Source organism: Poecilia reticulata, linkage group LG2 (assembly GCF_000633615.1).
Source record: "Poecilia reticulata strain Guanapo linkage group LG2, Guppy_female_1.0+MT, whole genome shotgun sequence".
Classification (NCBI taxonomy): Eukaryota; Metazoa; Chordata; class Actinopteri; order Cyprinodontiformes; family Poeciliidae; genus Poecilia; species Poecilia reticulata.
The window spans coordinates 26,689,278-26,701,898 of record NC_024332.1 but is presented as its reverse complement, the minus strand read 5'-3'; the positions used below and the strand labels follow the sequence as shown (position 1 = coordinate 26,701,898).

Sequence of the window (12,621 nt, the reverse complement as noted above, 5' to 3'; positions counted from 1 at the left end):
GGAGGCACTGCAGCCGCTGCAGCGCCCGCGAGGAGGAGGAACTGCCGGGGGAGGAGGAGGAGGAAGAGGAGGAGAGAAAGGAGCCGGAGCAGGAGGAGAGGAAGGAGACCAGAGGGATGAGGAGGCGCAGGAGTCTGGGGAGGGGGATGGAGGAGGAAGAGCTGGAGGAGGAGGATGACTAACGAAATAAACTAGAAAAATCTAAATTTTCTATAAAAACTCTGTGAGCTGAATGTTTCTGGTGAGAAATGTGGAAGCATTTGAAGTCGACCGTAGAAGAAATAAACAGAAGCAGCAGAATAAAATAAAATCTTGCAAAACGCCTATAGAAAAACTGCAGAAGAGAGAAAACCTTCAACAATCCCACACAAAGAAAATTAAACATTAGTACAGATCAGAAACGGCTAAACTTCAAGGTCACAGCAGAACTCAGATTCACACAATCTGTTTTTATTGAACCCAAACATAAAAACTCAACTCTGCATTCACCTAAAACAGAAGCAGAACAATTCGCAGACAGCAGCAACACTCCAACCCAAAAGCTCATCAAAATCATCACAGAGATCAAAATCACCAATTTAATCTGTCCTGACCCAGATTCTCACCTGAAAATGTAACTTCTACTGAGGGTTTTAAACTTTTTACTCTTATTTATGTAACAAATCAAACAACTCAGGAAAAAAAAAGAAGAAAAAAAAAAAACAAATGAAGCTGTAATCCCAGGTTTAACCACCAGATGGCAGATCAAACCCGTTCTCTAAACAACAGGAAACATCTGAAGAGATCAGCTTCCCTGTCTGCTGCCTGGCAGGATGAGGAATGTTTTGATTGGTTTGTAAGATGAGATGAAAAACCTCTGCAGCCCTGAAGCATCGTTTCTTCTTCTTCAACCTAAATCTGGTCAATCAGAAAAACTAAAACAGAAGAAAAGAGCTCGTCCTACTCTGATGCAGTTTGGCAACTGGAAGTTCAAGTGATTCAGTTTCAGTTTATGGCTCTGCGGCCATTAGCGTTAGCGGCCGTTAGCTTTAGCGGCGGTTCAGGTGAACTTGGGACACCGCGAGCTGTCCAGGCTGGACATGTTGATGCCTCTCAGAGCACCAAACCTTCCTCTGCTGTCATTGTCGTCTTCATCGTCGCTGTAGGGAGCCGTGTGGCTGGTCGAAGCTTTCTGTTCACAGAAATAAAAGCAGAGAAGAAGAGCGTCAGCTGGTCCAGACTAAAGGAAGAGGAGACAGATGGCGGGACAGGTGTCTTACAGATGGAGATTCCGGCTCTCTGTAGGGAGGACAGACCATGTGGAAGCGAGGAATGGCCACCTGGAAAACCTCTTCCTTATTGGCTGGAAGACAAAGAGACATCAGACCCAATACACTGTCTGTGTGTGTGTGTGTGTGTGAGGAGCAACAGAGCGCCACCTAGGTTGTGGAAGGTGTAGTGACCCTCCATGAACTCCGACGGCGTGGAGAAGGTGGTGCAGCTGGCGTACTCGTGCACTTTGCCAGGCGTCATGACCGGGAACTCCCCTGCACACACACAGGACACACTCAGGTCCAGGACTGGTCCAATCAGAGCGCAGCAGGAGGGCGGGGCTTACCAACCACACCCGGACCCGCAACCTCCTCCACGTTTCCGTCGGAGGTGGTGATCCTCCAGTAGCGGCTGTCCAGCTGACACGCTGCGTCTGGTGAGGCAGTTCTGGACATCTCTATCCTGCAGACAGACGGGTCGAACCATTAGAACCCCATCAGAACCGGGCCCGGGTCTGCGCGCTGAGGTGGCGCTACCTGATGCGGTACGTGAAGAAGAAGTGCGGCGGGTGGACGGAGGACAGCTCCGGCAGGAAGGAGGTGGAGACGGAGACGGAGATGTCGCCGGTGGTCGCGACGCAACCCTTCTCATGAGAATACCTGCACACCAAACAGAGACGGGTCCACTTTCTACCAGAACTACTACTGACATCTTCTGCTTTACAACAAGGCTAATAACTAGTTCATTAGTCTCATTCATTAATCTCTAAACAAATCAATTATAAAACWGTTTATTGTGCATTAATTAAGAGTGAGAAGTAAATTCTGCTCACCTAAATTTTAAGTGGAGTCGTTTACTAAACATTTCAGACTACCTTGGAAGAACAATGAGGATTTACTAATATATGTTTTAGAATATAGTCTCCTTCTCACTCTTAATTAATTCATAATAACAGTTATAGATGTTAGCCATGTTATAGTGTTTATAGATGAATGGACCACACAGAGGTCAGACTCACCTGAAGATCTGCTCTTTGATGATGGGAAACTCTCCTGTGACGACGTTGTTGACGTAGCTGCTGAACCAGTCCAGGAAGCTGGAGCCTGCAGACAGGAAGAGAGCGTAAACAAAGTCCAGACGCCTCCCAGCTGAGAGGAGAGCAGCTGACCTGTGATGAACATGTCAATGGCCGATGGGTCCTGAGCCGTTTGGTCCTGGAAAACAGAACCAAACCGGGTCATAATTGTCTCTACGCTTTACTGTGAAAGGACAGGCAGACAGGAAGTGTACGCACAGGGCAGGGATAGAAGCTCTCTCCCTGCCGGCGGCCCTCGGCGTCCTCCAGGGCCACATACTGGCTGAGGCCGGTATGGAAGCAGAAGGTGAGCGGCAGCGAGCGCCGCATCCCCTTCCTGTGCTGGAAGCCGCCGGCTGCCGTCTCCACGTCCAGCAGCACCTCGGAGCGGTAGTGGTTGGACAGGGACATGCTGCCCATCAGCCTGGAGACACACACTGGTTAGACTGGGAGGGCTGACCAGAGGGGGCAGGGCTCTGATTGGACACCCACCCTGGGATCACCAGCTTCTGGCCGTTGTGGATCCGGTAGGAGCAGCGGTAATCGTCTGGCAGCTTACAGCCGATCTGCGCCTCGATGTCGTCTAGCTCCGCCTCCGTGGCGCCGTCTGCAACGGAGGCAGTGCTCAGCATGGCAATGGGGGGGAGCATGCAGTGGGCAGCGGTGGGTCGCGTTACCTTTGAGGGAAACGATCATGCGTGGACATCTCTGCTGCAGGAAGCTCTTGAGCTGCTCCCAGGCGTTCTTCAGCTCGGCGTAGTACCGGATGTAGCGACCCAGATCGGCAAAGTAGAGCTTAAAGAGGCCGTACCAGGAGAGGCCACGCTGCAGCCGCTCCGCACTGCGCACATACACACACATACACTTCAGGCTGCTGTTGAGTGAAAACACCTCTGAAGGAAGTGAAGGTGGACCTACTCTGTCAGCAGCCAGTGTTTGCAGCAGTGACGCTTCCACAGTGGGTTGTGTTTGGACAGATCACTGAGCCTCTTGCTGACGTAGCTGCAGCTGCAACAACAAAAGAGGGCGGGGTTATCCAAGTCTGGAAAACACTACTTAAAATTCTCACTTATTACTAATATTAACCGTTTCATCGTGGTAAATATGATTAAACTGTTTGTGAGTCTGTAGTTAAATTCCACTACATTAAGCAGAAAGTTATTATAGAGATGCATTTACCTGAAGAATCAGATCAAAGTCCAACATAAGGGGTGTAAAGGTGGAGTTTTTGTAAACCTTTAGCAGTAAATTGAAAAACTCAGCCTTTCTAATAAGAATAATATGAATCTGATTTCAAAACAATTAAATGATTCAGAAATACTAAATTATTTACCATCTAGAACATTTAAATAATCACTGTATAAACGGTTCAAACATGTACTTTAATAACAAATGTAGAACAAAGAGTTTAAAGAGAAAAATGCATAAAAACAGACACATACAAATTATACTTTGACTAGACCAAACCGACTAACACATGAGCATTTTATAGTAAACAAATAAAACCACAACTTCACCGGAATAGATCTAATATTTTTACTACATGAAGGTAGAAAATCCCTACTTTAAAAGAAACAGCTAGTTGCACTTCAGCTTCTTTTTAGCAACATAAAAAAATATTGCATAAAACAGGTAAAATGAGGCTGATAAAACTTGTTTGTTTCTGACCATGTGCAGGTGGTGGTTTGTTTACTTCCTCTAAGTGAAGTTCTGTGTGCTGATCTGCTGTTAGCAGGTACATAACACTAAATTGTGTATTTCTTGTTTACTTTACATATTCTCTGACATTCTGTTCAGCAGCCTGAATCATCCCAGGAGTGTTTTATTCATCACTTTCTCTGAAGTACACAAGCTACAGCTGTTAGCAGGAAGCTAACTGTAAACAAGATCTTTAGCTTTACTTTTAAAGCTGTTATATCGTCTCAGCCGGGCATTAATGCTTTAATTTTAGTTTTCATTCTATATCCAGAAGCTATGATCAACTGACAGTAATTTTATGCATCATATTTTTGTAGAAATCGAAACAAAAACAGCAGCTAGTTGGAGTGTTAACAAGCCGCTGTTAGCCACTAGCATGCTGTAGCTAGAAAACGACGTCTGATTATCGCTTCCAGTCTGCTTGGTGCTGATACCTACTGGACCAGGTCTCTGAAGCTCAGGTAGGACAGGACGTGGAGCAGCGGGTCCGAGGGGAGCTGGTCCAGCTGCAACTCCGAGGAGGCTGCCATTGTTAGCAGGAGATCTGCTGGAAGCAGCGCTGTTATAACGCCCCCTGCCGGGAGGAGGAGCGGTGGTGATGTTGTGACTCTGGGTTCTGAGTGAAGCACCAGAGAAGCCTGAGACTTCCGGTTCGTTACTTCAGTAAAGGGTTGTTTCACAGCTCTTACTGGATCTATTAAACATTTAATAAATTTTAATAATTTTGCTTGAAATTTAATTAAGATTTACAAGAATTTGATAAAAGCAATTCCAGTATTCCTTACATCTATAGTTAAAGAAGATCTGTGTCAGTCCATAATTTCCCTCCGTCTGAGTCAACTACATATAAAATTTAAACAAAACAAAAAAAGGCATTGAGTTTTACAGGTGGCTTGCAAAAGTATTCATATCCCTTGAACTTTTCCATATTTTGTCACATTACAACCACAAACTCAAAGACAGGCTGCTCAGTGGTGCAGTTGGTAGAGCCTTGCAGCAAGAAGGTCCTGGGTTGGATTCCCAGCATGGGGTCTTTCTGCATGGAGTTTGCATGTTCTCCCTGTGCATGATGGGGTTTCTACTCTGGCTTCCTCCCATAGTCCAAAAACATGACAGGTTAATTGGTCTCTCTAAATTCTGTGTGCATGTTGCCTCCTGTGTGTCTGTGTTGCCCTGTGACAGACTGGCGACCTGTCCAGGGTGACCCCGCCTCTCGCCTGGAACGTTAACTGTAGAGGCACCAGCAACCCTCCTGACCCCAGTAAGGGACAAGGGTTTTAGAAAATGGAATATACTCTTAAAGACCAACACAACTGTGACGTAGACAGACTCATATGACTAAAATATGTTTTAAAAATTAAAATCTGCATGTGGCCTCTTTAGCAATTATGTTAAAGTAATTTTTTAAGGTTTTGTTGGCTCCAGTTGCCTTTATTTGAAAGTAGTTAGACAGGAAAGAGGGTAATGAGAGAGGGGAAAGACATGCGGCAAATGTCACCAGGCCCATTCAAACTTTCAACTTCCGCCACGAGGACTAAGGTGGGTTGTGCTTTACCCCTGCACCACCAGAGCACCCCTTAAAATCCTTTTTAACTGTAATTGCCACCAGCGTTGGTAGACATAGAAATGAGAGCCGTCTCCTTCAAACTGTTGAACACAATTTAAACAGTAGACCAATCATTTATTCTAAACTTGTCAAGTCACAAAAAACTTAACTTTATAAATTGTCATGTTGGTACTAAATTTTCACTCAGGTATGAGCTTATCTTTGGTTTCCATGAATGCAAACAGAAGACTGGCAATTAATATCATTAATGTATTTGACAACACGTATATTCACAATCTCTATAGAAAATCATTCACTGATAAAACTTTTCATCTAATCAAAATCCTTGCAGAAATATAAACTGTGGATAATTTTGAGAATCAAAGGCTTTAGATTGTGCTCAAATATAATGCAGATCAAACATGTTAAAAACAAACAGTAACTGTGCAGGAAGAGGCAAAAACCCAATGGAATTACATGACTCCACTCGGACAGTATGCAAAAAATAATATAATTCAAGAATCAGTATTCCATAAATTAAGGAATACAATCATACAGAAAATTAAAAAAAAAAAAACATAAAAATACATCTACAAAAGTTGATGGAAATTTTTTTAAAGCACTTAATGAAAGAAATAATCACAATTAGTTAATTATGCCTTGAAAAAATAAATAAAAAGATCTATTTATGAAAAATAAACTCCCACCAGTTGAGATAAGAGCAGGAATCAACCTCCTAATTAAGAACAATTAATGCAATTCAGACTTTTAAAGAAGACAACTGTTGTAAACTATCCATCCATTTTCTTACACCCTTATCCCTCATTGGGGTCGGGAGGGTTGCTGGTGGCAGAGACAGACAGGACAAACCCACGTATGCACAGGGAGAACATGCAAACTCCATGCAGAAAGACCGGGGCCGGGAATCGAACCCAGAACCTTCTTGCTGCAAGGAAACAGCTTTACCAACTGCGCAGCCCACGTAGTAAACTATTATTTTCTTTTTCTTTCTTCACCAGACTCGCTCTCTTCCGCCATCCTGTGGTCAAAGTCTGTAAATAAACACTAAAATCCTTCACACAAGTTTAATGATGAATCAGATTATCGATAAAATTGAGTGAATATTAATGAACTGAAGGAAATACGCTGCTGTTCATGAAATAACACAGAAGAAGCACATTCTCAGAGGATATTTAAAGCCATTTTCATTGACTGAGAAAGAAAATCCACAACAAGAAGACATTTCACTGGACGACAAAATAAGATGGTCTAGATGAAAATGCAAACATGAACACAGGATCTCTGTAGAGGAAGGAATCAGGAAGTTGAGATCTAGTTTAGAGGAAGAGTTTCTGACTGAGGGCAATGTTTAGACTGAGCAGTTCTATGAAGGTCTGCAGAAAAAACTGAAAATCCTTCAAAGCAGATCTGAAAGTCTCTGAACAAAGCTTCCAATGCTACCCAAGGTAATGCTGCAGTAATGAAACTTTATCTTTATTAAACCTTGGATTTGGCCATCAGAAAGGGGGAAATTAAACTATTTGATTTAAAATTATGAAGAAAATCTTTATCCTCTGATTGAAGAAACCATCACTGATTATTTGACCTGTTTGCAGATAAAATGAGCTTCATTACCCAAATATCTGTAAAAAACAAAACAAAACAAAAAAAACCATCTGACATAATATGAAAACATCCTGAAACTGAATCAGGATGAAGCAAATATGCCACCTGGAAATTGTTGAATGAATTTAACTTTATTTAATATTTCTGGTTCCAGGATGAAAATGAATAAGAGAGAAAAGATCAACTTTCCATTTGAATCCAGTTCAGATCAAAACTCCACAAAGCCTCTAAATGGAGCCTAGTTTGAATTGGATCTTTATTGATCCAAAGAGACCAACAATATCAGACACTAAATGACATGAGGAAATAAACAGGAGGAAAATCTTGGAGGTCAGAGGTCATCATCATGATCCAGTCAGAGTCTCTTTAGACTCAAACTGCTGCAGCTTCAACCTCTGAGGATCAGCAGGACACAGAGACTGTTCTCTACTTTACCACCTGCAGAGAGAAGAAGGATGGAGAGATCAGATCAGTGAGTGTTTCCAGCCTCTCCAGCAGCAGTCAGTGACGCAGCACATCCAGTAGATGGTTTCCAGGCTGCAGTCAGACTGATCTCAGAGCTGTGACCAAGATTAACCTGATCAGTTGTTTCCTGTTGAATTGAGAGAACAAGCAGATCTGAGATCACTACAAACATTTACTTACTTTACAGTCTCTACAAGATCCTTCAGCTGCTGAACATCTGACTCCTTCAGGTCGTTGCGTCTCAGCTCCAGTTCTGTCAGATGGAGGCTGTTGGACTTCAGAGCTGAGGCCAGATAATCACAGCTGATCTTTGACAAACTGCAGCTGAACAACCTGAATAAAGAATAAAAGATGAGTTGAAGCCAACAGGATGCAGGTGAATCAGTTAATCCAACAGAACCAGTTAAAGATTCTCATGAATATTAAARCCAACAAGCTGCTGCTTCAATAAAGACCTGCTGACTCCAGAACCAGAACCAGAACCTGGTACTGGGTCATGTTGTGTTGGAGGATTTTAGTCAGTAAAATCATTCCAGGTTCTGATCAAAGTGTTGAAGCATCAATCATTGATTATTGATTTGTTCCTGTCAGATTCCAGGAATTCACTTTTCTAGACTGGGTAGAATGTCCTTTGACCTGCTTCACATGAGAGGGATTTCTAAACACTGGGGGTCTGAATGCTGTCCTGTTCTGACCTCAGATCAGCAGGTCCATCTCCGTTACACAGAGGAACTAAATTAAACTCTGGATCCAAGTCCAGGAACAAACTCAGAAAATATTTATTAGAACAAAAGATATAAACTTTGATTTATGATCAATGAAATACAATTATTCACATATTTTATAAATATATAATTGTAGCATATTTGTAAAAATAATAGGCGGCAATATGTATCAATGTTGATCAATAAAAATGTTAAATGGGCTAAAATCTCAGAAGATAAGGTACGACTCATGAAGGAGTAGACAGAGACAGGAAGTTTGCAGTTGCTGGTGCCTTGTATTTATATTGAGGAGAATTTCTATACATATTTACAACGCAGTGGAAAAAACATCCAAATGGCCATATAAAATTGTGCAAGAAAAAAACAAAACAAAGGGAAAAAACAAAAATCAATCAATCCATCAATCAATCAATCAATCAATCAATCAATCAATCAATCAATCAATCAATCAATCAATCAATCAATCAATCAATCAATCAATCAATCCCAGAGTTTCATAATTAATTAACCTACACCCTCCTGGGGTCTCCAGAAAAGTTACTCAAACTGCTTTGTTCAGTGCAGGTCCTGGGCTAACAATTATATCCAAATGGGGGCAAAATTCTTCACTGGCTGCAAGGAGCCTCCAACCAGCCTGGCAGGACAACAGAATTTTCAGGCACTACAAGTGCAACCCTTCCTTTAGGGTTTTTGCACTATACATAGTTCCAATAATTTTCAATCAATATGCATTTTCAATAGATACAAAGTTCAATATAAATTACATCCATAAAAAAATCATATAAATTAGTCAACATGAAATGTAAATTATTAATCTAAATTACTGCTCAATAAACATTTAAGGCACCTTATTGTTCTCCAATTGTTNAAAAATCATATAAATTAGTCAACATGAAATGTAAATTATTAATCTAAATTACTGCTCAATAAACATTTAAGGCACCTTATTGTTCTCCAATTGTTTGTTCAAAGTTATTATGGGCGTCTGGATTGACACAGTCAGTAATTTAGCCGCTACACAACAAACAATGACATCAGCTAACACTAAGTCACACACAGAAGCACTCACCAATTCCACAGTTTATATCTCATACAAACGGGTTTTTTTTTCACCTCCTCTCGACTCGGCTCATGATAGTAGGCTTCTATAGTTCAGTACATTTATATGAGCATCGTACAGAATTAAGGAGAAAACATGACACGCTTAACTGAGCTGCAGTTCTTCTCCTCCCAATGGGTCCTACTTTTCATACTTCCCCGCTCCAGCTAATATAACTATCGCAAGATTTGAGAAATGAAAGGGGCCAAAGAGCGGAAAAACCGGAAAATGAGGGAGTGGAAGTTAAAATTTACAAATGGGTGACATAATATTGTAATAAATATATAATAATAGTACCCCAGTGTCTCCAGTCTGCAGCCTTCAGTCTGTAGAAAACCACAGAGCTCCTTCACTCCAGAATCTCCCAGGTTGGTGTAGGCCAGGTCCAGTCTTGTCAGATGGGTCGGGTTGGACTTCAGAGCAGAGGACAGAGAAGTCCAGCTGGCCTCTGACAAACTGCAGTCCAATCTGAATAAAGAATTAAAGATGAGCTGAAGCCAACAGGATGCAGGTTAAAATTGAAATATGAACAAATAAATAATAAAAATGTAGAAAATTAATTTCCCTGAATTTAAAATTTATAGTTACTGAACTATCAACTAGAAAATATTGAGTCTTTTCTCTGTCAGATTGATTTGGGTCATTTAGTTCAAGTTCTGAATCCTTCATCAGAGACGCTGCAGAAATGGGAACATTATCATAAAGAACAACCTGATTGTGAAGATGAGTCATTTTTAAATCTATTTTCCAGGTGAACCACATGAGAATGATTTCAGTAACTGCTGAAGCTTGTTGCACACAAAGCTTTACAAAGGTAAGATCTCATTTCCTGTCCTACAAAATAAGAGCTGAATCAAGATGTTTGAACTAAATAACTTTAACACTATAACCTTCACAAAGTCAGTATTTACTGCAGGACTGTTAATTAATGATCTTTATATTATTTCTGTCTCCTTCATGTCCAGGAACTCTGCCAGTAGACTGTGGTCATCCTGATAGAGTCTGACTGTCAGAACTAACTCAGATTTCCTCTGGAAGCTGCTCTCAGTGGTTTGGAGGACGACTGACTTGTAATTTGCTCCATCAGTGGAATTGACACTAAAATGGAAACTCATCACTTGCTTCCATGTTGTTTTGCTTCCTGCCAACATAAAACTCCTGCATGWGCTGCAGCTCCATATGAGCAGGCAGTCAAGTCCCCAGAAAGCTTCCCTGTTTCTAGGAACCATTTCATCCAGAGTTGGTCGACTTTCTCTGTCAGACTGTGAACCTTTAGTCTGAGCATGTGCAGAACCTCTCCTAACACACCTGGTCCACATTCATGTGCTGTAGCTCCATTTTCTGTCTCTGGTATGTTAAATACAATGCTGATCCTCCCTGAGTTTAATCTTAAGGTCTTCTGATAAACAGTCCTTTAAACATTGATTGATTCATTTTAATATGATCTAGCATAGCTTTAGTTAGCTTAGTCTCTCTCTCTCTCTTAGCACCCTGATTGAGATTTATTCTGTTTTCAGCTTCTTATTCGTTTGTAGTTTCAGTTTAAAGTTCCCAGTTTAGTGACCATCAGACTTTATTGATCCAGTAATTTAACTGTAAAGTTGGGCTGTTGTGTTAATAAATTGTGATTGAAGAGAAGCTGTGTGTGTTTCTTCTTCATGAGTTCAGAATTTGCTGATTGAAAAGCCAGAGCTCAAATAATCAGCTGGAGACCCGACTTGGTAACTGGATCAGAACCACTCTGTTTATTCATTAATGGCCTTGGGTCTTCTTAAAGCTGCTGAAAGCCAATGGAGGCCATTATTTCCTGATGAAGCTTCATCACAGAGACGAGGCTCCAACACACTGACAGCTGTCAGACTGAAGAGGACGGTTCCTCTCTGACCCGGCCCAACAGAACCACAGCTTCAGGACAAAGTGAGGAACCTGCTGCTGCTGCAAACCTCANCGGTTCCTCTCTGACCCGGCCCAACAGAACCACAGCTTCAGGACAAAGTGAGGAACCTGCTGCTGCTGCAAACCTCACTGTCATTCAGTTCATCTAGATTTGCTTTTCTACAATCAGTCACTTAGATGTTTCATTAATAATGATTTGAACAGGTCAGTGTTTGTGGCTCGACTGGAGGAACAACATTTCATTCTGGATGTAAAGATGAGAATCAGAAATAAAACAATCTGAATCTTTACAAACAAACTGAAACATCTCCATCATTAATTAACTTCATTTGAATTTTTTTACTCATTTTGTTCATCAGTAAAAAACATTTTAAAGTCAAAAACTGAAAAACAAAGTTCAATAATCTCAAAGTCTGAAATAAGAAAATTATTCATTTATAAAATAAAAAGTTTTTAGGATTTTATTCTGACAATTTAACAGGTTGTTTTAAAAGAAAACATCTAAGAATTTAATTATTAATTAAACTAAGGATTAAAGTATGAATGAATGATTTTACACTATAAATATAGAAAACAAACCTCAGTTTCTTCACTTTACTGACTGAACTCTCCAGGATCTCAAGCAGATTCTTCATCTCAGAGACTCCACATTCATCTATGTAGATCCGACTTATTTCCACTTCAGTCAGATCTGGGTTGGACTTCAGAGCTGAAGCCACAATTTCACATTCACCCTTTTGGAGTTCACAGCCACCAAGTCTGTGATGAGAGAAGAGATAAATTCAGTTCTAATGAACTCAACCTGGATCATCCATCCATCCATTTTCTTGACACCCTTGTCCCTTAGTGGGGTTGGGAGGGTTGCTGGTGCCTCTCCAGCTAACGTTCCGGGCGGGAGGCGGGGTCACCCTGGACAGGTCGCCAGTCTGTCGCAGGGCAACCTGGATCATWAACAGACTAAAATATGATAACAGTGATGTCATCATGATGTCATCATCTGATCAACGTCTGATCTTCAGTTTACTGAGTTTGACCCAACAGAGAATCTGTGCAGTTCCTGACTAAAGATCGTTGAAGATCTTCTATCATCTGTGAAGGTAAGTTCAGTTTCTCTGCAGCATCAGAGCCTCAAAGGAGCTGCAGCAGCTGATGAAGAGGCTGACTGAGCTGAAGGAAGGAAACTACTGGAGATGATGGAGAGGAGGAGGAACTGCTCACAGCTCTGACTCACACTGACTTG

The 12,621-nt window shown here is 41.5% G+C and overlaps 2 protein-coding genes across 2 annotated transcripts in view; both read right to left on the bottom strand.

Moving 5' to 3' along the window:
• Positions 1-417: 417 nt before the first annotated feature.
• fbxo3 (F-box protein 3) lies at positions 418-4,611 on the bottom strand. The gene is made up of 12 exons (XM_008397960.2): positions 4,463-4,611; positions 3,245-3,334; positions 3,004-3,167; positions 2,819-2,933; positions 2,546-2,750; positions 2,420-2,465; positions 2,270-2,354; positions 1,788-1,910; positions 1,598-1,713; positions 1,419-1,526; positions 1,260-1,342; positions 418-1,171 (listed from the first exon to the last, which is right to left on the bottom strand). Exons 1-12 carry the CDS (start codon positions 4,552-4,554, stop codon positions 1,040-1,042), a joined length of 1,359 nt encoding a protein of 452 aa, XP_008396182.1. The 5' UTR covers positions 4,555-4,611; the 3' UTR covers positions 418-1,039.
• A 3,026-nt stretch (positions 4,612-7,637) lies between these two features.
• LOC103457655 (NACHT, LRR and PYD domains-containing protein 12-like) overlaps positions 7,638-12,621 on the bottom strand; it is a 14,851-nt gene continuing 9,867 nt past the window's right edge. Inside the window, exons 6-8 of the mRNA XM_008397948.2 lie at positions 11,961-12,140; positions 9,783-9,953; positions 7,638-7,994 (exon numbers count right to left, since the gene is read on the bottom strand). Of these exons, the coding sequence (XP_008396170.1) occupies positions 7,838-7,994; positions 9,783-9,953; positions 11,961-12,140 (508 nt within the window). The 3' untranslated portion in view covers positions 7,638-7,837. The remainder of the gene's footprint in view (positions 7,995-9,782; positions 9,954-11,960; positions 12,141-12,621) is intronic.